The 26,327-nt window shown below is 36.4% G+C and overlaps 1 protein-coding gene across 1 annotated transcript in view; it reads left to right on the forward strand.

Moving 5' to 3' along the window:
* LOC136036481 (DAP3-binding cell death enhancer 1-like) overlaps positions 1–19,465 on the forward strand; it is a 28,732-nt gene extending 9,267 nt beyond the window's left edge. Inside the window, exons 3-6 of the mRNA XM_065718740.1 lie at positions 3,008–3,355; positions 8,170–8,448; positions 12,967–13,171; positions 17,631–19,465. Of these exons, the coding sequence (XP_065574812.1) occupies positions 3,008–3,355; positions 8,170–8,448; positions 12,967–13,171; positions 17,631–17,794 (996 nt within the window). The 3' untranslated portion in view covers positions 17,795–19,465. The remainder of the gene's footprint in view (positions 1–3,007; positions 3,356–8,169; positions 8,449–12,966; positions 13,172–17,630) is intronic.
* The last annotated feature ends 6,862 nt before the right edge of the window (positions 19,466–26,327 follow it).

Here is a 26,327-nt window from a genome sequence, read left to right on the forward strand (position 1 = left end):
TAACTCAAACCCCCCAAAAACACAAAAAAATGAATTGATTTAGATTAAAATGTAAAAACAAATATTATAGGATATCCAATGCTGTACATTCTTCCTATATTTTGGAGTATAAGTAGAATATTCCCTTCTTTTCTTCATTATTTTTATTTGTCATACTTTCTATTTGGCTGCTAAATCTCTTGCGTGGGTAGAATTTTCCGCGGAGAGAATTTTCTGTGGGAAAAATGCCAAGAACCGTTTGCCTTGTGTGGTATTTTTATCGTAGCAATGTTGGGTAGCGTTGGAGTTCAACTGATGGAGGATTTGTAGCGTATCTGAATTTAGTATTCTGTAAAGCTTTTACTAAATATAACAAGATATATTGTATATATAATACAGTTGAGCAATAGCTTACTTTACCAATCTTTACATGATGGGGACAGAATTGGAACTCACCATACAAAGGACAAACGGAATTGAGTATTCTGTTTCCTTTAAACCTTCCCTAGAGACTTGAACTTTCACATTCCAATGCTAATATTAGTTTTCTAGGGAACCAGGACATTAAAAGAAAATATTCTTTTATCATCACTGCATCCTTAACTCCTGGCAAACTGCCTGTTAATAAGCCAAGAGACTCAATCATTTAGGGGCAACCTGAAAAGATCCCTAAGACATATACTAAGTGGTATTTTTTTAAATATTAAACACAACACAATTGTTTAGAAAGTTTACAATATGATTAATGTGAAGCAATTTGGGCTAAACCTACAACTTGACAGATTTACAAAGCTACTTTTTTTTATCTTTGAAGGTGTAAACTAATGGAGAATTTAGATTTCCCCAGCATAAAAAACAAATTGGATTATCTTCTTGTTTTGTCATAGGTCTATGCGTAGAGATATGAAGGGATTCAGTGCAGCATTGTGTTCAGCTATTAATTAACAATTCAGTGGAGCTTTTAATCAACAATCCTTAATAGCAGATTTTAAATAGTTTTGTTCTTGACTTCATGAGGTTGAGCTTACTTAAAGACCAGAATGGGTTACAACCAAAGATATCATTCAAATACTCCAAAAAACTTTATTAATGGTCACTGATTGAAAGATTTCTAGCAGCATGTCGAAATCTCTAGCTTATAGAAATATTTCTAACTACTTGAAATCTTTGACATGAGAAAATTATCAGCAAGTTGGGCTCCTCGTTTACTGACTCCTGACCAAGACTGCAACGCGTATTGGTACCTAAAAAGCATGTGGCTCTAAATGCAAAGGCACCTTTATCTTGCGTTTTTTTGTCACTCGTGGCTAAGACTGTTGCTTGTACTGGTACCTGAACAGTGTCTCTTAAGACATAAATACTTTGTGTGTTTATCTTTTTTGCATCGAGGGTGAGCTGGATCCACCGTTGTACGCTCAAGCCCAAAGATAAAACTGTGGACAAGAATGTGGGATAAAGGGGTACAAAAAGGGAGAATCACCTAACGAGTGAGAGTTTTCCAGACCAAGTAAAACAATGTAAAGAATCATTTAAAGCGCTTGGGCAAGTTCTGGTGTAAGTAGCCTAAAAGTGGCACTTGTGTCACATAGCTTAAAAGCCCCGTGGACGCAAGTAACCGGAACATCTTGGTACAAGTGTTAATTTGTGTGGGAATTTAGAGAAAAACAGTATGAATGTATATCATATTATTTTATCATCTTTTTTTGTATTTTTTGCTGTTATTTAGAGCTCAAATTCCTGTCCAGAATTTTATTTAATCCTCTTATATGTTAGACATTGAAATCGAATATAAAGTGCACAGAGTCTTAGGGATGAAATGTCAAAATGATAAGGTGTGGGGGTGTCAGTGACTTGTTCTGATTATCATTGATTCTTCAAATAAATTCATTTTAGGCCAAATACCCGAAATTTTAGTAGAAGGAATTCTTTTACCCACCTTTAGGAGGATTTGCAAGGAAAACAAAGTAAGAAATTAAAATGATTTGAAATAGAAATATGCTGTGGAAACAGGTAATATTATCAAAAATAAGTAAGTATAAAAAAAAGTATCAAAAAGTAAGGATAATTTTAATTAATGTGAGAGATTTTTCTTTTGCTTCAATTTATGGGTGTTTGAATTCAGGACTATTTAGCCGTCACATTTTATTGTGGTGTTGTTCCGTTACAGCTTACATACATTTATATATCTTATATTAGCTCCTTTGATTCCAGGCACTAAACTATCCAATAGTATATTTTGGGTTCTGTACTCTCTGCGAATGTGTGGTCAAGCATGCTTTTAACTGAGGGTGGTAGTTTGTGATGTTTGAGGCATTTAGACAAGTTGTTTTGAACAGTACATTGTGTGGGTGTTACTATATTATTTTCAAACTGTCAAGGGTTTCATATTTTATATTACTGGGTCCGGGATATGGAGATGAGGGGGACGAGACCAATTAGTTGTAATGGAGATTTTACAAGAGAAAGCCTACTGGTTGAGGCCATTTGAGTCTGCACAGATTCTATGATAAAATTTGGTGTGAAAGTGGGTGGGAAATGGGGATCAATTTGAAAAAGAATTATATATGACTATTCAGCCGTCTTCATTTTATTGTGGTGTTGTTCCGTTACAGCTTACATACATTTATATATCTTATAGTAGCTCCTTTGATTCCAGGCACTAAAATATCCAAGAGCATATCTTGGGTTCTGTACTCTCTGCGAATGTGTGGTCAAGCATGCTTTTAACTGAGGGTGGTAGTTTGTGATGTTTGAGGCATTTAGACAAGTTCTTTTGAACAGTACATTGTGTGGGTGTTACTATATTATTTTCAAACTGTCAAGGGTTTCATATTTTATATTACAGGGTCCGGGGTATGGAGATGAGGTGGACGAGACCAGTTAGTTGTAATGGAGATTTTACAAGAGAAAGCCTACTGGTTGAGGTCATTTGAGTCTGCACATATTCTATGATAAAATTTGGTGTGAAAGTGGATGGGAAATGGTGATCAATCTGAAAAAGAATTATATATAACTTTATTTCTTCTAGGGTTCAGTGGCTGCTATAGCTCTGAATGCATGCCAGATAATTAACCCAAGACGGTCATATTGTTGTATCCCGCAAGTTACTGAAACGGTACCGAAATTTTCCCTTGGCACCCTTGTAGTGAGAACAGTTTTAGCGCAGCCTCCAGACTTGGCATTACCTCTTCCTCGCCCTCCGATAGCAGAAGCTCCTACGTCTTTCACTGCAAGAAGTGATGCTAAGTCTCAAGATGTTTCTATCTCTGATGTTACTAGGAGCGATAGCCTCCTCTCAAATACAGAGAGTGATATAAGTTGGAGTGATAGTGACAGCAGTAGCAGCTCTGAATTTTCAGAGGAAGATCTCAATGAGGTATTTCTATTTGTTCCTGAAAATCAAAACGGTACTTGTTAATTATTCAGAACACGCTTGAGAATTTTAATCTGAATGTAAGATCTGAGAAAACCGGTCTCAAAGCCACAAAGACAAGTGAAGGGTAACAGAATGCATTGGACCTACATAATTTGGGCTATATATTTAGATGTTTGGGGGGGAGAGTATAGTGGGTCTGCATACAAAATGTGTTAGCTTCAATTATTCTGAACATTATGAAGTAAGAATTGTTTTCTAACTTTACGCCCACCCCTTCTAATGTGCAAATATATAGCCCAAATTATATAAGTCCTATGCATTCTGTCAAACTAAATAAGTCTTGTGGCTATGAAAAATGAAACCGATTTTTACTGATGTACAGATCAAAATTCTTGAATATGTTCTGAATAATTAACATGCACCATCAAAACATTTTTATAAACTCAATAAGAATTTAAAAATAAAAATTTTGATGACTTTTCTTGATTTGTTGGTTTTTTTTTTAGTTGCTATGAGTATGACCTGACCAAGTTGCCATTTTTGCTGTCACAGCCAAATTGTTTCTGCAACAATTTGGGATATTTTTTTTCTTTACATGGTTATCACTTTTACTTGTTTTTTTCCTTTTAAACAGTCCAATTTAACGAAAAACAAAAACTAAAGTTCATTTTTGCCTTTAACCTTAAGTTTGCTTTAGGCTAATATGATTTTTATTGAAAAGTTATATTCTGTTATCTGCTATTGTCTTGAAAATAGTCTTTTATCCAATTAAATTCAGTTAGCTATTTCTCTTTCTATCTGTGTATATATGTGTTCAGTGATTTTCTTCTAAGCTATTTAAGCTAGAATCTTGAAATTTTCAGTAAATAATTCTGAAATCACAGGAACGGAAACCAGTATATATGTTTAGATTTTTTTTCTTATATCGGTTGAAATTATGACGTCATGAAAAATAGTATGTGTATAAATGTAACTCGGTGATGGTCTACTACAAGGCTCTATGACCCTAGCAAGCAGAGGGAGGAGCCGACAGACCCGGCTCTTTTGATAGCATATAAATAAAAAATAAAAGTGTTAACATATGTATAAAATGTACATATACGACTTGGTTTTTTAATTAAAGGCCCGTTTGCACACTAGTACACAACGATAGATTATTTCAAAGTAGTAAATTTATTTTCAGAAAGTGTATACTTTATTCTATTTTTTGACATAGTTACCAAGTTTTTAGAAACACTTATCATACCTTTCAACTAGTTTTATAGTAAAGTCTTTATAAGAACATGCTGCCGGCTCCAATAGCCAAGAGTTTACTGTTGCTTTTACGTTGTCATTTTTTAACGGTTGCCACTGAGGCGGCAACCGGTTGAACTGGAGACGAAACATGGGTTTGCATATTACGCCCAAATCGCGGCAACAGAACATGGAATGGAAACACACACACTCCCCTGAAAATTTGAAGACCGTACATCTTCTCTCTCAGTGCAAAATTCTGGCGTTGGTGTTAAAAACTTAGCATGCTGACAAAGGAAATTGTCCTTCTTCATGACAACGCAAAACCTCACACAGCTGGTCAGAACCGTGATTTGTTAGACAGTTTTGGCTGGGAAGTATTAGATCACCCACAATACCGTCCTGATTTTGCGCTGACTGATTACCATCCGTTTCTCCACGTCAAGCTACACATCAGTTGCAAACGTTACAATGATCATGACGACGTAAAAACGGAAGTGAATTCCTGGTTAGTGGAACAGGTGGCAAGTTTTTATACAGAGGTTACTTTAAAATTAGTTCAGAGGTATGATAAATGTTACAACAAACTTGGCAGCTATGCTATTAAATAGAGTGAAATATATACTATTTGAAAATAAATTTACTTTTTTAAATAATCGTTCGTTGTGTACTTATGATCAAACGGATCTGAATAAAAAAAAAACACGCCTCGAATCTGCACCGGGCCCCGGCACTTGGCCCGTGCCAGGCTTTTATATACGGATTCTCATTGTCGCTTGTCTTGTAACCTCAGACAATCTCATACAATTTTTCTAAGATATTTGATTATTAAAGCAAGTCCGATTCTAACAACGATATCTACTAAGCTTCAAACTTTTGGTTTCATTTTTTAAGGTTTTTGAATTGTTGTAATCTCATGTTAAAATATATACAAATATTTAGCAATTACCAGTTTTTTGCTGTATACACAGTTTAATATCTTTTCATGCTGTCGTCTTTTCAAAGATATTCGATTATTAAAGCAAGTCCAATTTCTAACAGCGATTTCTGCTAAGTTTCAAACTTTTAGTTTTCTTTTTTGAGTATTTTTGACTTGTTCTAATCCCTTGTTAAAATACATACAATTATTTTTGCAATGACCAGTTTTTTACTCTTTGAGCAATTTAATGTCTTTTCATACTGAAGCTTCTTAAAGTCATTGGACTATTCAAACAAGTCCGATTTCTAACAACGGTATGTACTAAGGTTCAAACTTTTGTTTTTTTATGGCACTTGGTATTTACCAAGTGACATATAGCGATTGCAAATTCTGTCGGTCTGTTCGTCCCGGTTTTGCTAGTTTAGGCACTTCTAGATAAGCTAGGACGATGAAATTTGGCAGGCGTATCAGGGAGCAGACCAGATTAAATTAGAAATACTCGTTTCCCCGATTCAACCGTCTGGGCGAGTAGGGGAACGGTTAATTCGGAAAAATTAGAAAAAATGAGGTATGTATAACTTGCGAACGGGTGATCGGATCTTAATGAAATTTGATATTTAGAAGGATATCAAGTCTTAGAGCTCTTTTATTAAATCCTGACTGGATCCAGCGACATTGGGGGGAGTTGGAGGGGGAAACGCTTAGAGTTGAGGGATCAGGATGAAATTTAGTTGGAAAATAAGCACAGGTCTTAGTTTCGTGATTGACATAACCTGAACGACTCTGCTCTCTTTGAGGGAGTTGGGAGGAGGGTTAATTCTGAAAAATTAGAAAAAATGAGGTATTTTTAACTTACGAAGGAGTGATCGGATCTTAATAAAATTCCATATTTAGAAGGACATCGTAACTCAGATCTCTTACTTTAAATCCCGACCGGATCCAGTGTCATTGGGGGAGTTCTGGGGACTGGAAATCTTGGAAAACGCTTAGAGTGGAAAGATCGGGATGAAACATGATCGGGATTAGTTTACTTTTAACCTTTTAGGCCCAGGCCAGAAAAGAGACTTCTGCTCAAATTATTCAGATAACCTGTCAAGCTTCTGGCACATGTAATTCACATAAGATGTAATGCAAACTGAAACTGCGTCTTTGGGCTCTTAAATTACAAACTTAGGTAAAACATTTTTGTTACGTCAAAACAGAACATTCCCCATGTCTGCAATATTATCTGGATCCACTGTGGAAATCTTCAGCTTTTCATTTCGGGAAATCTGTTGCCATTTAGAACGCTCTCTGAGCAGGTTTAATTGGTGGCATGTCGTTTTTAAACTTTTTTAGAATATCAGTTGTTTCATATATCATGTCAGTATTAAACTTTTCTAAATATCAGTTGTTTCTTTGTGCGTAGTACGTATGTTGTGCATTTCCGTTTTTGCTACTCCGGTGTAATTGGTGGCATGTCGTTTTCAAACTTTTTTAAATATCAGTTGTTTCTTTGTGCGTAGTACGTATGTTGTGTATTTTCGTTGCTGCATGTTGCATATCATGAAACAGTGGTATTAAAAAGATTTTTCCCTATGTATTCTTTTGTTTGTTTCTTTCTTTTTTTTCAAATACAGAAGAGAGAATAATGAGGACTTTTTCCCCAAGACAGTGAATGTACAACACCTATTTGAATATTTCGACCCTATATCTAAAGGGCCATCTTCAGCAAAAAAAAAAATAATAAACAATAACATGGAATAAAAGTTCTTGGTTAAAAATTCATTTTTTAAAATAGCCTAGGCATCATTACTTCTCAACGAAAAGTTCAGCCAAGACTGGGAAAAAAAGTCCTCGTTATTCTCTCTTCTGTATTTGTATTGTGGAAAAGCAGTGCGGTCTTCATCATTATTTCTTTTTTTTGTCAGCAAGATATGTATTATTCGTTTTTCTCTATTATTGAATACGACACTATTGACCATCGTACCCTATTTTTCACAGACATTGTCATTATCTGATTTTCGGTTTTTGATTTTTTTTTTTCTTCCTTATTAACGGATATTTTTATAATGCCTTTCAAGTGATGAAACCGAATGATAGTTACTATATGTTATTTTTAAGGATTGACTTTCTTGAAGGTCTATTTTCACTTTGTTTTTTTTTACTGGATTGTTTTTCAGCTGTTAATTTCACGGCAAAAACCATCCCTAAAGATGTTATTCGGGATCTGTGTACCTTTCTTCATATTTCTCCTATCGGCATGCTCCAGGAGGAGAATAGGGTTGAGGAGAAAACCTTTTATTATCCCAAATATGTAAGTGTCCATATATTTAACCATGGTTTTCTATTAAAAAAATCTCTTTCGAGAAAAATCCTCCCCTGAGAAAATGGGTATGAAGGGCTTGAATCTAGGTGAGGAGGATCTCAGACATGTTTCTAATTAGATATATAAAAATAAGAAAACACATTTTTAGGTCTAATTTTCCTATTTTTCAATCCTCCTTAACCTGAGTTTTACATTTTTTCCTTAGGCTGAGGATATTTAGGTAATGCTAAATTATGTAATGCTTCCAGATGGTCATACTAAGAGAAATAGCTGTATCACCCCTTTGTGCTGGGGAATCCATATAAAAAATCTAAGACTGGTCTTCTTTTTAATATTTTTAATATTTTATTCTAGAAAATTGAAGCTGAAATGCGTGCCTTGCAAGAAGTGGAAGATGAGCTTTTACGAGAGCTAAATGGCACACGAGTGGCTGCTCATGCATATTTGCTGAATAGGCGTTTGGATTTGTCCAATAAAATTGGGCCATTCGCTGTTACAAATCCATTTGACGACCCGGAAAGAAAAGCTTTTCTCTGTTTTGAGTCTAATAGCCAATTGGGCTCAAAAAGTGCCACGTACAATCTTGCTGTGTGCTATGAGCGAGGAATTGGAACAGAAAAGAATATTAGAAAGGTCTTTATTTTTATTCTTGTATTTATTTGATTTTCCACCATATACAAACGTATAAAAAACATAAACAAATTAACGTTCAAATGGGGAAAAGTCCATTTATTAAACAATGAAAACAGATGCGGAAGTCTGTATATTTCGTTAACATGTATAGCGATCGTCATCTGCAGAAATACTGAAGCATTAAAATTAAAACTAACATATTCATACAGAACAAAATAATAGCTTGTGGTCCACAAATAGTTTACTGTGCATTCACTGGATTCGTCTGTGAGAGTTCATCAACAGGGTTCATCCAAAGTCTTCAGTTGTAAATTGTCTTCTTTAACGTTTAAATTGGTGCGCTTGATTTAGGGATGAGGGCTTGTCCGAGAGGGTGAGTGTTCGAATCCTAATGTGTCCAATTATTTAGTTTGGGACGGGGGTCAGTAGCGTGACTCTTTAAGCTCAAGCAGGGTCGACCCAGCTCTAAACGGGTACCTGGAGAAATCTGGGGAAGGTAAACGGGAAGGTTGTGCGAAAGCACAGGAAGGCTGGCCCCCATCCCCCCATTGCACTTCCTGGCCGAAGGGCCTTGAAACAGAGATCAGCACCGTAACCGACCTGGTTCGGACCGTAAGGGTCTAGTGCCGCATCCTCTACCTTTTACCTTTTTTTTTAACATCGCCTAAATGTAAGTTGAATTTCTAATGATGGTGGCAAAATATTCCTCTTCTTCTAATTGTAAAAGAAATTATGTTGAATTTATAGTTATATACTTGATTTATCACATTTCCCCATTTATACGACGTATTTTCGACGTAATACCTTAAATTATATTCTTTTTTTCGAGTCCAAACTGCTTTAATGCTTGATTGGCAGTGTGGTCATAGAAAATTTTTTTCCCAATTTAAGATATTAAGTCAAAAATAAATTGAGCCATTGGACTCAAAAAGTGCCACATACAATCTTGGTGAGGTGCTTACTATGGGTGAGGAGTTGGAACAGAAAGTAATATTAGAAAGGTGTTTATTCTTATCCTTGTATTTATTTGATTTTCAACCATATATAAAAGGAAAATTAATGACGATAATTATGACGAACTGATTAGAATTAAATTTTATTTCACAAACCTTATTTTTGATGTAATTGCACTTCGATGCACTACTCCGGACGACCAGTTCGGGTTCAAAAAGCACTCAGGACGGGAACACGTTCACAGCGTTCTTGCAAATCTTCTTATTGATGCAGATAAAAATGGTGATCTTCTCGTCTTTGGAGCGCTTGATGTTAGTACAGCCTTCGATTCTGGCATCCATGGCCATATCCTGCTCAAATCCCTTCAGCGAGGTGTTTCCTCTTGCATCATTTCCCCTGTTTACAGTATGTACAACAAGCTCTCGGCTGTCATCCTGATCCCCTCTCCGTCCGGCACTTTTCCTTCTAAAGAAATGCTGAGTGAGAGAGAGAGAGAGAGAGATCGGTATATTTAAAAACTATCGTAGCATAGCTAAATTCAGTTTTTTTTCACAAAAATCATACATTTAAACAAAAATCACACACTATAACTCAGCATTAAAAACTGATGTGAAGAAAGGCACAAATGAGTTGGCGTATCGATTGGTTCGTACTTTAGGGGGTACAAGTTTATTTTGTAACCGAGTTCGGCTATTGGGAGGGGCTGGTTCGGGTAGTAGTGATCGGTGGCTCTTATTGGCTAGGACGAATTTTCCAAATTGGTGAATAAGGTGTTCAAGCCGGACTTTAAGTGGAGATAAATTTAATTTAGCGAGGGCTTGATCATAGGGTATGCCACGGTCTCGGAGTATAATCCTTGTTGCTCTTTTCTGGACGCACTCTATGTCGTGTAATAGGTATGCTGTGCGGATAGCAGATGGACCCCACACCGGGCACGCGTACTCGAGCAACGGGCGAACATAACCCATGTAGGCATGGAGAAGACTTTCAGTAACACACCCAAAACGCCTCATTTTGGTAAGTGTCTGAAGGCTTGCATTAACCATCCTCTCCTTGCCCGGCTATACAATGCTTTTACTACCCCCATGTGCTTGCTCTGGTTCCCTTCTGGAAAATATTCACAGCTACCGAAAAGAAAGCCATTTGCAGCGCATTCTACAGATATGCTAAGTTTCTCCTGCGTCTCCCTTTGTGGCACAGCAATGGCGATATCTCTAGGAAACATAAGGTCACCAACCCTTCCATGGCCATAGAGAGAAGAATTTCTAAATTCAGTACCAATGTTTTAAGAGCTAACCGCCCCTGGACCAGTGTTATTTTATAATATTTGTAGTGAAAGTGTATTTAAATTTTTGTGCTTTTCTTTCTTTTTCTTTTATATACTCCGTTTTTTCCGTTTTTGACGGTTAATAAATTAATAATAATAATAAACATCTAAAGCAACAAAGATACAACCTGCTATGGTTTCCAGAAGTACACACTTGTCCGAGAATCCAAACAACCCATGTCATTTACGTAAAACACTTTCCATTTAAATGTATAAGTGAAAATAATTTTAACGATAGGTTGACAACAATACTAGTAATGAAAAGGCTAAGAAATATGAAAAAAAGAAAAGGAAAAAAAGTTAACTTTGCAGATTAATTTGTATAAAACACAAATTATTTGTTCACCTCCCAAGACACAAACATAACTCCAACACATAAAAAAAATACCTTTCACGATGGTTAAATTTCACATTATTTTTCAAAAATAACTTCGAATTGCTTACACATTTTTGGTGCACAAATTATCTTTCACGATAGTTAAATTTCACATTATTTTTCAAAAATAACTTGGAATTGCTTACACATTTGTGGTGCACAAATTATCTTTCACGATGGTCAAATTTCACAATATTAAAAAAAAGAAACATCAAATTGTGTATACTTTTTTGGTGGTAAGATTATACCATCGTTCGCTAAATCAGGTCAGAAAATGTTTGTTTGCCTATTGTAGCGTCGTTTGCTAAATTTTTAGCAACAAATTTAAATTAAAATAAAATTTTAAAATGCTATTTAATTTAAATTAAAAAATAATTTTTTTTTTAGCAAGATTTAAAATAGCTTCAGAAACGTATATTATCTTGTTAGAATGCCCTCTTGAACATTTGACGTTTGCTGTTATGATTTCCAACTTCAAAACTTCCCACAGACACAAACGTAATGACATGCTGCTACTACTACTAATAACTCACCGTATCACCAAACCACCTGAGGTCAAAACAGCCACGCACGCTCCTCTTCCATCTCAATCTATTCAAAGCCTCCCTCTTTACAGCCTCCGAGGAAGTTCCCATTTCCCTTAAACTTTTCCTTACGAAATCCTCCCACCCCAGCCGTGGACGGCTTGCTTTTTTTGGCTCTTGATGGTTGGCCGAAAAGGACAGGCTTTGATAATCTTTCATCCTTCATCCACAGAACGTTCCTTAGCCATCTCAATATTTCTTTCACTATAGCCCTATACAGGGGGATTACACCGCACTGTTCAAATAAACATAAATTAACTTTATCTGCTGCAAACTGAACCATTTGTCCAACATAAGAAAATTATAAATATTTGTCCAACATAAGAATTATTAACGTTATGGATCGTAAAACTAAATGTGATTTTGAAGTCATTTTGAGCTAGGAAAATTCAAATAATCCAAATCCAAGAATCACGACTCCCAAGAAACCAATTAAGTCTGGACACGTCAAATGCTTGCAATCTCAAATTCTCACTTACCCCCTGGGTAACCAGTACCCGTAACCGTAAAGGCTACTGAGTCTGAGAATTGTTTCAACCTCCCGGTGGCAAGTAAATCCCACTAATTCATTCGTTTCTTAAAATCCGAGCATCAAATACATGTATTATATATGGGTGAAAAAGGCACTCAAAAAGCCTTTAATGGACATTTCAATTAAGAATAAAAAATCTACTCTCTCCTCCCATAGATTGGTCCTAAGAACCCCTTGAGAAAAAAAAATATGAGATAAAATTTAATTAATTATAATTTTAATCTCTGTTGCAGGCAAATCACATGCCCCTCAGTGAGTCAATACCCATAGCCAGGCGAATATTTATGAATATTATGTGTTTAATCCAGGCGAATATTTTTATCTTTCAAGAACACTGAAGGTTGATAGAGTTTTAATATCGTAAGGAAAACTAACCAACATAACCTACAGTGCAAAAGCTTTTCCTCCTGCATATTTAAACTTGATTCGGGAATTGTAATTATCATTTGGTGTATCTTAATAGTAAAACCTTATTTCGAAAACAAATTTATAGGTATCTACAAAATAGCTTGGAATCAATCGAAAGCGGAGTTGAGCCGAAATCGAAAGTGCACCAATGTGATCGTTATGGTTGTAAACTCATAATCAAAGGTTGTCAACCACTCAATTTAAAACCCAGGAAACTCATACTTTAGCCTGTGCGTCACTGATGTGACTTTTTACAACACTTTTCATACCTGGCTATCTTTCATGTTTATTTTCTCAATATTTTATTTAGAATTAATTAATTAAGTAATAATTTCAGGCTGTGTCATTGTACAAAGAAGCAGCCGAAACAGGTCATCCTCTTGCCAAATATAATTTAGGAGTATTGACCCACCTGGGAAAAGTACCTGACTCTGATCGAAGGACTGGATTAAAGCTAATCCGCGAAGCAGCTGTGGCTGGTGTAGAAGAAGCTTGGTCGACTCTAGCTGAATATTTCGAAACCCCTCTGAACACATATAAAGGTAAAACAGATCGTTTATAGCGAACATTTTTTAGCTAGCATAAGGTGTGGAGGGTATTTTCTGAATTGACATCTTGTTGAAGTCAAAGTCATGCAAGGGTTTATCCTGTATGATTGGAAGACCCAAAGTGGTGCCGTAGAGCTCAAACCGCTTCCAGTTAGTGAATCTTTCAGTATACAAATGTGAAAATTAAAAGAGTTATATTATTTAAATTGTCATATATGACAAATAAGTACAACACATATGTACATGTATGTGTTGCCTGACATATAAGTCACATAACTTTGTCAAATTTGCCTTAACTTTGTCAAACACATATGTATATATGTGTAGGTAAAAAACTGCCATATGATCTTTCTTTTGGCAAAAATAAACACAAGATTCCGTATTTTTGCAGATGGGAGCTTGAAACATCTATAGTAGGTTTCTCATATACGCTAAATATAATGATGCGATTTTCATTAGGGTTCCGTTACTTTTTGGGGGTGTTTCTCCCCCTGTATCAAAATTCAGGTAAATTTTCTCAGGCCTATAATTTCATGGAAGAAATAAGTTCCAATAGGGCTAGTAAGAGGGGGAGGCGCATGTGTTCTATATCATGGTTCATGTATAGGGGGGAGTGGGGCTGGTTCGGACGCGGGGCGAATCTGGACAAGCGCATCTCTTCCTACAGCACCGTCTGCTAATCACGAAGAAAACACTGTAGACCTGTCATTTAGCATTCTACTTGTATATGTAGTTTTGTTACCCTATGTGCAGTCATTTTAGAAATATTTGAAAAAAAAGTGAAAAATCCTAGGTAAGGCGGCATGTATCTAGGTAATGCGTCTACATGACATGTATAAGATGGACTTAGTTAAGTTGTTTCGATTTTGGTTTTGGCACCATCTGTAAGTTCTGAGGTGTAGGTGAGGTTTCAGGTTTTTGCTCTCAGGTGTGGTTGGTTCGGACAACCACAGTGAGGTGCATGGGGACATTTTCCGAACCAACCCCACCAACTATTTTGCCCCTTCATTCGTTTTTCTTATCATGTACCTTTTATGATTTTTATTTTACCTGTTTCTATTTTGTTTCCTTTTATTTAGAATGCCTCTAGTGTGCAAAAGGAAGCGGCAAGATTCTTCTCCTGATCGAGAAAATATGAAGAAAGCCGTTCGGGCTTTTATCAAGAAAGAAGGCGCGTTGAGAGGAATTGCAGAAAACTTCGGTATTGTATAATCTACACTACTAGACACGTTAAGCGATCAAAGCCATCAAGGGAAGAAGCTTCAGCAAGTGCCAAAGAAAAGCCTAAGCCACTCTGTATCAACTACCCAATGAAAGCCAAACACAATAGGCAAGTTTTTGACATGAGACACAAGAGTAAAATGCAGACTATTTCCGAACCTGTTCTACAATGAAACACGGACTTACGAGAAAAGAATCCAGATGTTTGGCCTATTCTTACGCTCGTGCGAATAACGTTTCTGTGCCAGAAAGGTGGATGGACGAAGCAGCGTCGAAGGACTGGCTTCTGGCATTTCTCAAGCTGAATCCAGACATTTCAATCAGGAAGCTGGAACCCACAAGTCAGGCGAGTGCCTCCGGTTTCAACAAACCTGTAATCCAGACTTTTTTTTATAAGCTGCTTGATGTCTACGGAAGATTTGTAGCCAAGATGACACCCAATCGCATCTGGAATATGGATGAGACTGGCATACCCACGGTGCTTCCACAGCCTAAAATCCTAGTCCTGACTGGACAAAAACAGATTGGTCAGACAGTGTCTGCTGAAAGAGGTCAAAATGTAACTGCTGTCTTTTGCATGTGCGTCTGGAGCAACTATGCCTCCAGTTTTCATTTTTCCATGTGTGAACTTTCTACCTAGAATAATTAATGATGGCTCCCCTGGTTTCCTCGGACTTGCTCACCCCAATGGATGGTTCAATGATGACTTATTCTTGGAAGTTGTGAGACACTTTACAAAAAACACCAAGCCAGACGCAGAGACTCCAATCCTGCTTTTTTGGACAACCAGGACAGCAATCTCGATATAAGGGTGATTGAACACTATAAGGAAAAAGTTTTGAAACTTATGACATTTCCGCCTCACTGTTTGTATAAACTGCAACCACTAGAGATGGGTGTTCTTTCTCCTTTCAAGAATGCACTAAGAGGACGCTTCAACGAGTGGCTAAAGTTACATCCTGGCCAGGGTATTTCGATTTACGTAGTAGCTCCGCTCAGCAGGGTTCCCTTTCTAGAGAAACTTACTGCGTCGAACATTGTATCTGCTTTTCGAGCCACTGGGATCTTCCCTTTCAATCGTGACATATTTCCGAAGGGAGTTTTTGCACCGTTGCTAGTGACAAACAGGCTGCTAGATACAACAACCGTTTCGCTAAGTCCTCTGTCGCAGGCTGACTCCAAGTCCGGACCCTCACCGGCTTCTTCCAAGATTAGGTCTCCGAAAGAAGTTAGACCCTTCCTCCGAGTTGAATCTAGCTCTGTTTCGGGTCGCGTGAATCGGGATCTAGGCAAGACTCGCATTCTAACAGACACACCTGAAAAGGAAGAGACTGCAGCTAAAAAGCAGAAAAAAATCAGACCATTAAAGTAACCAGCAGAGAAACGCAAAAACAGTGCGGCCCGTAGTGACGACGACAAAAACGACGGAGCAGAGCTTTATTCTGGCTTAACTGCTTTGAATGATTCATCAAGCGACGAGGCTCTTCACTGTGTAGGGCTTGGAGAGGACTTTGAGTCTTTTGACATAGAAAATGCTCAAGTTGAAAGCGTTGTTCTTCTGAAATTCCAGCTGATAAAGTCTAAGAAGTGAGAAGTATGACCGAGCCAACCTCATCTACAACATCCTTTTTAGAGAATGGTGTGCTTTATTTCCTTCTTTCAAATAAATAGTTTTAGTTTATTGTAGATTCAAATCCGGTGGTCTTTTTTGGATACTCTCTGCTGTAATACAAGTCTTACACCCTTTAAGCGATCAATAATTGCGTATTTATTTCTGCTATTTTTCTTGAAAACGGATCGGTTTTTCTTCTTCTTTTTTTAAATTGGCACGCTAAAATTTTCTGGCCTAAACAAAAAAAAAACAAAAAAAAAAAAACAATCTAAACTGGTAACAAGTTTAGGATTATTTTTAGGGTCTTAATTTCAGAAAAAAATTTTCCATGTGAATGTTGTCACAGTCATGGGGGGAGGAAATTACATTATTTTTTCTTAAGAAGGGCCGTATCGTTTTTGGTATCCATGACACTTGCGTAATTATACAAGATGACGAATGACCCAGAGCAGCTAAAACGAAAGGCATGAAAGAAGCGACAGTGAGAATCGTATTGAGTTGCAAACGAAACTGTTGCACAATAAAGCCTGAGTTAGAAGCCAATTTAAGATTATAATGAAATGAAAGGACGTGTTATTTTTGTATATGTAAAAAATATACAAGAAGGAAGAATTGAATTCAAGCGAGAATTCTTAATTCAGTCGAAATTGCTGATTTGTCACCCTATGACTTAAAACTAAAGAACAATACGATAAGTATACTAATGCGTAATTTGAGAATAACATGTTTACAAGTGTGCCGAGTGCCGGGGCCCGAGTGAAGTTATCTTAACGACAGTAAAGAATAATAACAGATTAGTAAATTATAAGCCAGTTCTATGCCAATGTCTGTATTTGTGATGGTTTTTTATTATTTATAATTTGAAGCATTTACAACTCTTCACTCTCAAGTAAATTGTAGACTTCTGGAACGGTGGATCATTATTCAGATTAATTTAAAATTAAGGTGGGGACGGGGTATGGCTTATTTTTGTGTTAATCAAAGTTTTTCGGTTATGCAAGACAACTATTTCGCACTTTTTTTTCTTAGTTCTCGTTATAAACAAGGAGCAGTTTATACAAAAGCAGTTTAAACAAGGAGCGTTATAAACAAGGAGCACTGACAAGTGGTTCTGGAAAATTTGGGACAGTTCTTAGTACTGTTCCTTGTCTTGTTAGCCTTATATTCATCTGTATTAGCAAATAATATCCAAGAGCAAGTTTAATGTATAGGTTTTATCAAAGAAATATATATAAAATAAATACGTATTTTTTGCAATCAATTTAGCGATTTTCGGTTCCTTTGATGTGTTTCTGTGTAAATGCCCCTCGATTCTCAGAGCCAGAATCGCTTTTGCCGCTGACCAGTATTTTTGTATTAACTGAACTCTGTATCCGTCAGCGTAAAAATAAGCCCCTCGGAAACCAGTCATAGTTCTTAGTTAATTTGCTTAAAATAATTGAATTCCTGAATTAATTATGAAGATAGAATACTGTACAAAACTTTCGTCTACTTTCCTACAGATTTCCTTTTTAGATGCATAGTTTTCTAACACTTTCATAATGTGTATATATTCTCTTTCTCTCTCTGTCTCTTTTTCGGCCTTTCTTGTGTGCTGCTAAATGCTTTTTGATTTTTCAGAGCCAACCAGTGAAGCTCAAAGTATTACCCAGTTTCAAAACACGCCTAAACTGCCATCTACCAAGAGACTCAGAAAATCAGTTAGTGAGCCCAGTGGATTAAATGATACTGATACCGGTTATGCATCTTTAAAAGAAAAGTGCTCAGCAATTGCGGTTTCATAAATAATTCTCCAAAGATCTTTTATTGTTTTAAATGCTTTTTGGGACCCGCTTTTTGTCATTTTTTAATTGACTGGCTGATGTAGTACCTGTTAAAAGGAAACGACTAAATACATGTCGGATTTTTTTTTTAAAAAAAATATAATAAATTAAATTGTGAACCTTCATTGCTTCATATATATTTATGTTGGTCTTGCTGAACAAGTAAGGAAGTTCAGAATATGTACTAAATTTGTAATTAGAAATGGATTAATATCTATTAATCTGGGCAACGAATATCGGGTATTTGTCACATGTGGTTCCTGAAACTATGCAATGCTGGTGCATGGGCGTCAATTCACGGAATCTTGAGCAGGACAAGGTTTTTTTTTTTCTTTTTTTTTTTTTCATTAAGACACAAAAAAAGGTGCTCCTTGAAATATTTTAATGCAAATACCAAAAAGTAATATTTTTCATAATCTAAGTGGGCAATTCTACTTTCATATCCCCAGTTGGCGTACCTTTGATTTTCGTTGGTTTTATTGCTCCTGCTCTGACTAAAAAAAAATTGCCCGTTTATATTTTGTCAGTTAGCTATAAGCAGCTGTGATTCCAAATAGTGTTTGTACTTGAGAAATTACTTCCCCCCCCCCTGTATCCATCCTGCCGATCCGCCGGATTGTTGAGAAGGTGAAAATGTGCCTCTTTTAAATTTCTCTACTTATCAATAATGACTCAAAGTTTGTATTTCAAATCAGAACTTTCTGTCCCCTGTACCTGTTGCGCCAATGCATCAAATTATCTGAAGAGTCATTACGCATATTTTGTATCCTTGTGAAACTTATTCATACAAGAAAGAAATGCCAGACGTTAGTTTGCTGCCCTTCTTGCACAAAAGCCCTTTATGATTGAGGAATAGCTGTTTGCCAAATAGACACTCATCCATTTGTGCTCAATGACTGTTTGTCATATTTTCATCCATAGAAGGATGTTTCTTTACCAGAAGAAAAATTGAAAAAAATCTGCATTCACAGTCTCATCTGCACTGGATGGTTTATAAAGGAGCTTTCAAAAGAGTGAAAGAAGCAGAAGTCTGACGGTGAAAGGCCCGGCTGGCATGCTAAACCAAGCCATTCATCCCAACCAAGCTCAAATAATTCTTGAAAGGTGATCTAAAACGTCTTATAAGATGACACTTCATTTAGATGAGATTTTAAGTCAACTGCGTTTTGAATTGTTTCATTGAAAGATATGACCTTGTATGAGTGGGGACTTCTGTGCATTAGAGATGGGCAAAGATTATTGAGTATAATGACGAATTAATGAACCGTCCTTCTTCTTTATGTTTTGAATGTACATATTTTTTAAAGAAAAGGATTTTCTAACAGACAACCCTCTATGACCAAGCATTTAGAACAATTAAAAAGTCCTTAAAGGGGAGTGGGATGGTAGCCCCTCACCCTGTGCGCAGGTAGGTGAGATAAATCATAATTAATTGTACGGATGGAGATATTTATAATAAAGAATTTAGAATAAATAGTTTCTAAACATTAGACGGTTTGAAAACACATTTTAGAGACGAACTGACTACTTTCTAATTTCACTGATTTTCCATTTTTTAATTATTTCAACCCCTTTTTCATTTTTTTTCTCTTTTTGTTATATGCTCGTTAAATAAATATTCGATAACCTTTGCTTAGGGCTTAGTTTTCCCGGTTGCATAGCTAGTAGAAATGTTTAGGTCGCGTAACCGATCGGAGGACACGAAGCTGCTCTTTATACCCCCTGATGCCCCTTGACCTCGACATTGCATTGTCTTATGGTGGTCAAAAAGCGTAAAAAGTTTGCCTCCCGATGCAACACGACTTCTGTTTCCTCATGTAAAAGGGCAAAAATTATGTCAATGGCTCAGTTTAACACAATAGACAAATTGTATTTGAAAAGTGGACCTGCTATACCTTATATAAATAGTATTAATGCACCGTTGTCTGTCTGCATATGGGACCAAGTCTATCCCAGCCCCCCCCCCCTTCCCCCTTAAGCTCAGAAAGTTGCACCTCTTTTTTACTCATAAGTGTCATTCAAGGAATGATTTTAATGGTCAATAGACATGCCTAAATGAAAACATGGAAAAAAAGTAAATAAATGCGACACCTAATTATGCGTTTGAAACGAAAGTTTCTTTGGTTTGTAAAATTGAAGTGCCTGAAGCAGCCCCTCTCCCTCTCCTACTCTTTGAAGGATAGTATTTTGGGTCCCTTTCGACTAGAAGTTATTTTGGGGTTATTTATTGCTCTTAAAGGATCACTTGACCATCTGACAGCCATAGGCAGTAAAATGATGCGTAAAAAAGAAAAATATATATCAAAATCCAAGTGAAAGGTCTGTTTTTGACATTGATGTCTTTGTACCAATCAATTTAGCTTTACTAGTCTAAAATGGTGCCAGATTTCGTCATTTTTTTATTATATTTCGTCCATTCTTCCCGAAGTCTCCCGAGCCCCTTTACATGCTTGAGTATAATCCAATCTTCTGAATTCTAAGTATATCTTAAACTATGCTTCTTGTTCGTTGAAACTTGTAAAACAGTCAAAATGCTTCTCAAAATTTTGGAAGAAATTTGTTTCAAACAGACAATATAGTTTTATTAATCTCACATGATACTAACTTTCACCAATGCTTTATTACTTATAAATATGCTGCAATCAATTTTTAGAAAATTAATTGCCTGAGCGAAACTTTCCGTTAAAGAATCTATTTAGCAGTCGCGGTTCTAGGCCTGTGCAGGGGGGGGGGAGCAGCTCCCCATCAATTTTTCTGACATATGACTTTAAAATCATTTTATTTTAGATTTTTACTGTCCTGTGGTATACTTTGCCTCCTAGGTTATGAGGCCTAAAACCGTAACTGCTATCTAGTTTTTCATCAAAAGCGCACATGATATTCTAGCCCAAAGAAAATAGGAAAGCAATAAAAAAATTATCCATACAGTTTGCTCTAGTCTTTAGGGGTCAGAATATTTTTAATCCTTCAAATGGTTATCATAAGCAAACATCGCTGAATTTTGGGTTCGTGTCAAAAACTACATTTATAACAGAAAACTGCAAAAACGATAACAATAAAAATAGAGATTTATTACCTGCACAGTTGTCAGATTATATACAAAAGATATGTTATCATCCTTCCATCTTCTTCTGTACGTAGTGAGTGTTTATGCTTCGCCAGGTCTGATGTTTTCCATTTCAATGAACTTGAACAGGCTGTCGCACCATCATTTCTTCGGCCAACTATGTGTAGGTAAACTCTTGGGATTATTGCAGGCCCCGCATATATTAGCAACTCTGATACCTAGTCATGCATACCAGCACCTGTATTGCTTTTAAGCCGTTTATTGCGTTCATGATTTATGATGGGCTGAAAGGCTCGCCTGGAGGAGCATCTGCTTTAGCTGTTTGACAGCAAGCCTGGGTAGAACGATTATCCAAAGATTCAGGCTGGCTGCTATTACCGAGAAGCGGAAGTGGTTCTTCTACTGTTCTTGACAAAAGCCTTCTTCAACAAGAAATATCATTCAACAAAAAATGAATAAAAGATCTAAAGCCGAACTGACAACTCATGACAAAAACAAAGGAAAGAATATAAAGACGACAAACGAGTCTATGGCCAGTAAATAAGACGAAGAGAAACAACAAAACTACAACGAATATTTCGCCCGTATTTAACAACCTGTCTTCAGTGTAAAAAAAAAAAGAACATAACAAAGAAATGTAAAAATAACTAAAATATATTAAGATAAAATATACAATACACAATTTTTACTAGAAAATGAAAATTTACTAGATGTTTTTTCTGAGAAATTGCCTACGGATTGTTCTGAGTACCCGGCTGACTGATTGAATTTCAAACAGCAGGCTGTACGAAAAGTATGGTTCAATCCCGCTTTCTAGGGCTATAATGAAAGAGAGATTGAGATGGTTAGAGCCCGTTCTCTGCATGAAGGATGACAGATTGCCGAAGACTGTCATTTTCGGCCATCCGTCTAGGGCTAAGTGGATAGGAGGTCGTCCTTATCTAGTGTGGGAGGATGTCATAAAGAATGATTTAAAGGAAATGAAAACTTCTTGAGGGTGTAATGAGGGAGGCTTTGAACTGATTGGGATGAAGGAGGAGCGTGCGTAGCTATGTTGGCGTCAGGCGGCTTGGAGCTGTGGTGAGTTGTTTGTAGTAGTAGTACTAGGTATTATTTTGTGTTATTTGTTGTTTTTTCATGGCCCAAAGTGGCTTTTGTTGTAATAAATACTTGTCTGTCTATATACTACGTGTACTGCTGGATGGCTTTACGTTGGAGATAATTGACTATAAAGACAAGGTCATGAGACTGGCATAGTTCAAATACCCAAATTGTTATAAACTGTTCGATTGAAGTCACTAAGAAAAACAGTTACATCATTGGCTTATCTTTGAAATTAAGGATAGCCTGTCACGTGAGTCATCTTACTGATATTACTACTTCTATAGGGCATAAAACTGTTAGTTTACCAAAGACTAACATAAAATGTAAAATATGGGTCCTTTGGAATGGATTTGACTCAATCAAACAGTTCGTGGTAACGAACTGTAGTAAGGAGCGACCCGGCTCAATAGTAAACGAAACTCTAAAAAACGGAATTTTGATGCTAAAATATACATCAAAAGAATCAGATTTTCATGCTAATTTTAAATATATAAGTTTCATCAAATTTAGTCTTTGTCATCAAAAGTTACAAGCCTGAAAAAATTCGCGTTATTCTAGAAAATAGGGGAAAACACGCCCTTAAGGCACAGAATCTTAACGAAAATCACACCATCGCATCCGGCGTATCAGAGAACTCTATAGCAAAATTTTCAAGCTCCTATCTAAAAAAATGTGGAATTTCGTATTTTTTGCCAGAAGACAAATCACGGGTGCGTGTTTATTTGTTTGTTTATTTTTTTTTCTTTTCCCCAGGGGTCATCGTATCGACCAAGGGGTCCTAGAATGTCGCAAGAGGGTTCATTCTAACGGAAATGAAAAGCTCTAGTGCTCTTTTTCAGTGACCAAAAAAATTGGAGGGCAACTAGGCCCCCTCCCACGCTCATTTTTTCTCCAAAGTCAACAGATCAAAATTTTGAGATAACCATTTTGTTCGGGATAGTCAAAAACCATAATAACTATGTCTTTGGGAATGACTTACTCCCCCAGAGTCCCTGGGGGAGGGGCTGCAAGTTACAAACTTCGACCAGTGTTTATATATAATAACTAGCTGTTGGGGTGGCGCGTCGCGCCACCCCAACACCTAGTTGGTGGGGGTGCTTCGCGCCCCCCAAGCCCCCCCCCCGCGCGCTTAAGTCGTTACGCGCCATTGTAGTTGTGTCCCTGTGTCCCACCTGGGAATATAGAAAGATATCTTTTTAACTACGTAAAACTTGCGAATATACAACATTCTTCGATGTCCCATTGTCTGTGCATATAAATAGATTGTCAGGTTTACCGACTCTTGAACATGCAACATAAAATTGTCCATGGGAAAAACAGTCCGTATTCAGATCTATACCTGATTATTCTAATCATTGCCCTTGAGCTTTGTTGATGGTGATTGCTAATCGAACATTCCCTATGCCCCCGTCGTCATTTATATATCCCCCTGTGCCCCCGGCATCCCCCTTGTAGGTGTGTCCCAGTCGCCATTTATATTCCCAGTATCCCGGTCGTCGTTTGTGTCCCAGTCTGTAATTTCTCTTTGAGCGTCCCAGTCGTCATTTATATTCCCTGTGTCCCGGTGTCCCGGTCGTCATTTGTGTCCCGGTGTCTCGGTCTGTAATTTATCTTTGAGTGTCCCGGTCGTCATTTATATCTCCCGGTCGTTATTTGTGTCCCAGTATCCCAGTCTGTAATTTCTCTTTGAGTGTCCCGGTCGTCATTTATATTCCCTGTGTCCCGGTTTTTAGTTTTCTTTTTCTCCTTTATTTTTCAGTTTTTTCTTTTTTAGTTTTTTTTTTCAGTTTTTAGTTTTTTTTTAGTTTTTTTTATACTAGTTTTTGTTTTTTTTATTAGTTTTTGTTTTTTTTTCTTTTTAGTTTTTTTTTAGTTTTTACCTTTTTTTTAGTTTTTTTTTAGTTTTTTTTTCTTTTTTAGTTTTTTACCTTTTTTAGTTTTTTTTTAGTTTTTAGCTTTTTTAGTTTTGTTTTAGTATTTTCTTTTTAGTTTTTTTTTGTAGTTTTTACCTTTTTTTTCTTCTTTTGTATAAATGCTAAATCCAAGGTTCGAACCTGGAACCTCTCGGACCTGGAACCTGGAACATAACGCTTTACCAGCTCAGCTACTTCGGCTTGAACACATTCGTTTTTGAATTTGTATATGATGAAATAATTCATACGTCATATAATGACGTCACTCGACAGACAGACAACTTATTTTTATATATATAATATATGTATATACTAGTTGGTGGGGGCGCTTCGCGCATACAACACTCTTCGAGGTCCCATTGTCTGTGCATATAAATAGATTTTCAGGTTTACCGACTCTTGAACATGCAAAATAAAATTGTCCATGGGAAAACAATCCGTATTCAGATCTATACCTCATTATTCTAATGATTGCCCTTGAGCTTTGTTGATGGTGATTGCTAATCGAACATTCCCTATGTCCCCGTCGTCATTTATATATCTCCCTGTGCCCCCGGCATCCCCGTTGTATTCGTGTCCCTGTGTCCCGGTCGTCATATATATTCCGTGTGTCCCGGTCGTCATTTGTGTCCCGGTGTCCCGGTCGTCATTTGTGTCCCGGTCTGTAATTTATCTTTGAGTGTCCCAGTCGTCATTTATATCTCCCGGTCGTTATTTGTGTCCCAGTGTCGCAGTCTGTTATTTCTCTTTGAGTGTCCCGGTTGTCATTTATATTCCCTGTGTCCCGGCTTTTAGTTTTTTTTTCTACTTTATTTTTCTGTTTTTTCCTTTTTTTAGTTTTTTTTTATTTTTCAGTTTTTAGTTTTTTCAGTTTTTTTATTAGTATTTAGTTTTTTTTTCTTTTTCAGTTTTTAGTTTTTTAGTTTTTTTATTAGTTTTTAGTTTTTTTTTTCTTTTTAGTTTTTTTTTGTAGTTTTTACCTTTTTTTAGTTTTTTTTTAGTTTTTTTTTCTTTTTTGGTTTTTAGTTTTTTACCTTTTTTTTAGTTTTTGTTTAGTTTTTTACCTTTTTTATTTTTTTTTCTTCTTTTGCATTAATGCTAAAGCCAAGGTTCGAACCTGGAACCTCTCGGACTTAGAACCTGGAACATAACGCTTTACCAACTCAGCTACTTCGGCTTGAATACATTCGTTTTGAGCAGCTTCCTCGGCTGTTGCCATTGTAGGTTCTTCAGTCATTTTACAATTAGTAATTTCTCTTTCAACGATCTTCTTACAATTAAAAATTTGTCTTTGAACGATTTTCTTAAATACCTGTGTCCTGGTCGTCATTTATATTCCCTATGTCCCGGTCGTCATTTGTGTCCCGGTATCCCAGTCTGTAATTTCTCTTTGAGTGTCCCGGTCGTCATTTATATTCTTTGTGTCCCGATCGTCATTTGTGTCCCGGCGTCCCGGTCTGTAATTTATCTTTGAGTGTCCCGGTCGTCATTTATATCTCCCGGTCGTTATTTGTGTCCCAGTGTCCCACTGTAATTTCTCTTTGAGTGTCCCGGTCGTCATTTATATTCCCTGTGTCCCGGCTTTTAGTTTTCTTTTTCTCCTTTATTTTTCAGTTTTTTTCCTTTTTTTAGTTTTTTTTTCTTTTTCCGTTTTTAGTTTTTTATTAGTTTTTAGTTTTTTTTCTTTTTAGTTTTTTTTGTAGTTTTTACCTTTTTTTAGTTTTTTTAGTGTTTTTTTCTTTTTTAGTTTTTAGTTTTTTACCTTTTTTTAGTTTTTTTTAGTTTTTTAGCTTTTTCAGTTTTTTTAGTATTTTCTTTTTATTTTTTTTGTAGTTTTTACCTTTTTTTTGTTTTTTTTTCTTCTTTTGTATTAATGCTAAAGCCAAGGTTCGAACCCGGAACCTCTCGGACCTAGAACCTGGAACATAACGCTTTACCAACTCAGCTACTTCGGCTTGAATACATTCGTTTTGAGCAGCTTCCTCGGCTGTTGCCATTATAGGTTCTCCAGTCATTTTACAATTAAAATTTCTCTTTCAACAATCTTCTTACAATTAAAAATTTGTCTTTGAACGATTTTCTTAAATACCTGTGTCCTGGTCGTCATTTATATTCCCTGTGTCCCGGTCGTCATTTGTGTCCCTGTATCCCAGTCTGTAATTTCTTTTTGAGTGTCCCGGTCGTCATTTATATTCCCTCTGTCCCGGTCGTCATTTGTGTCCCGGTCTGTAATTTCTCTTAGAGTGTTCTTTCTTTTTCTTTTTTTTTTTAGTTTTTTACCTTTTTTCTTTTTTCGGTTTTCTTTTTCTTCTTTATTTTTCAGCGTCACTATGAAATACATATCGCCGAACCTTTGTTTTTTTAACTAAAATCTGGTAGGCATTGATGACCTTATTCAAGTCAAAATCCC

Source organism: Artemia franciscana, chromosome 15, assembly GCF_032884065.1.
Source record: "Artemia franciscana chromosome 15, ASM3288406v1, whole genome shotgun sequence".
Lineage (NCBI taxonomy): Eukaryota > Metazoa > Arthropoda > Branchiopoda > Anostraca > Artemiidae > Artemia > Artemia franciscana.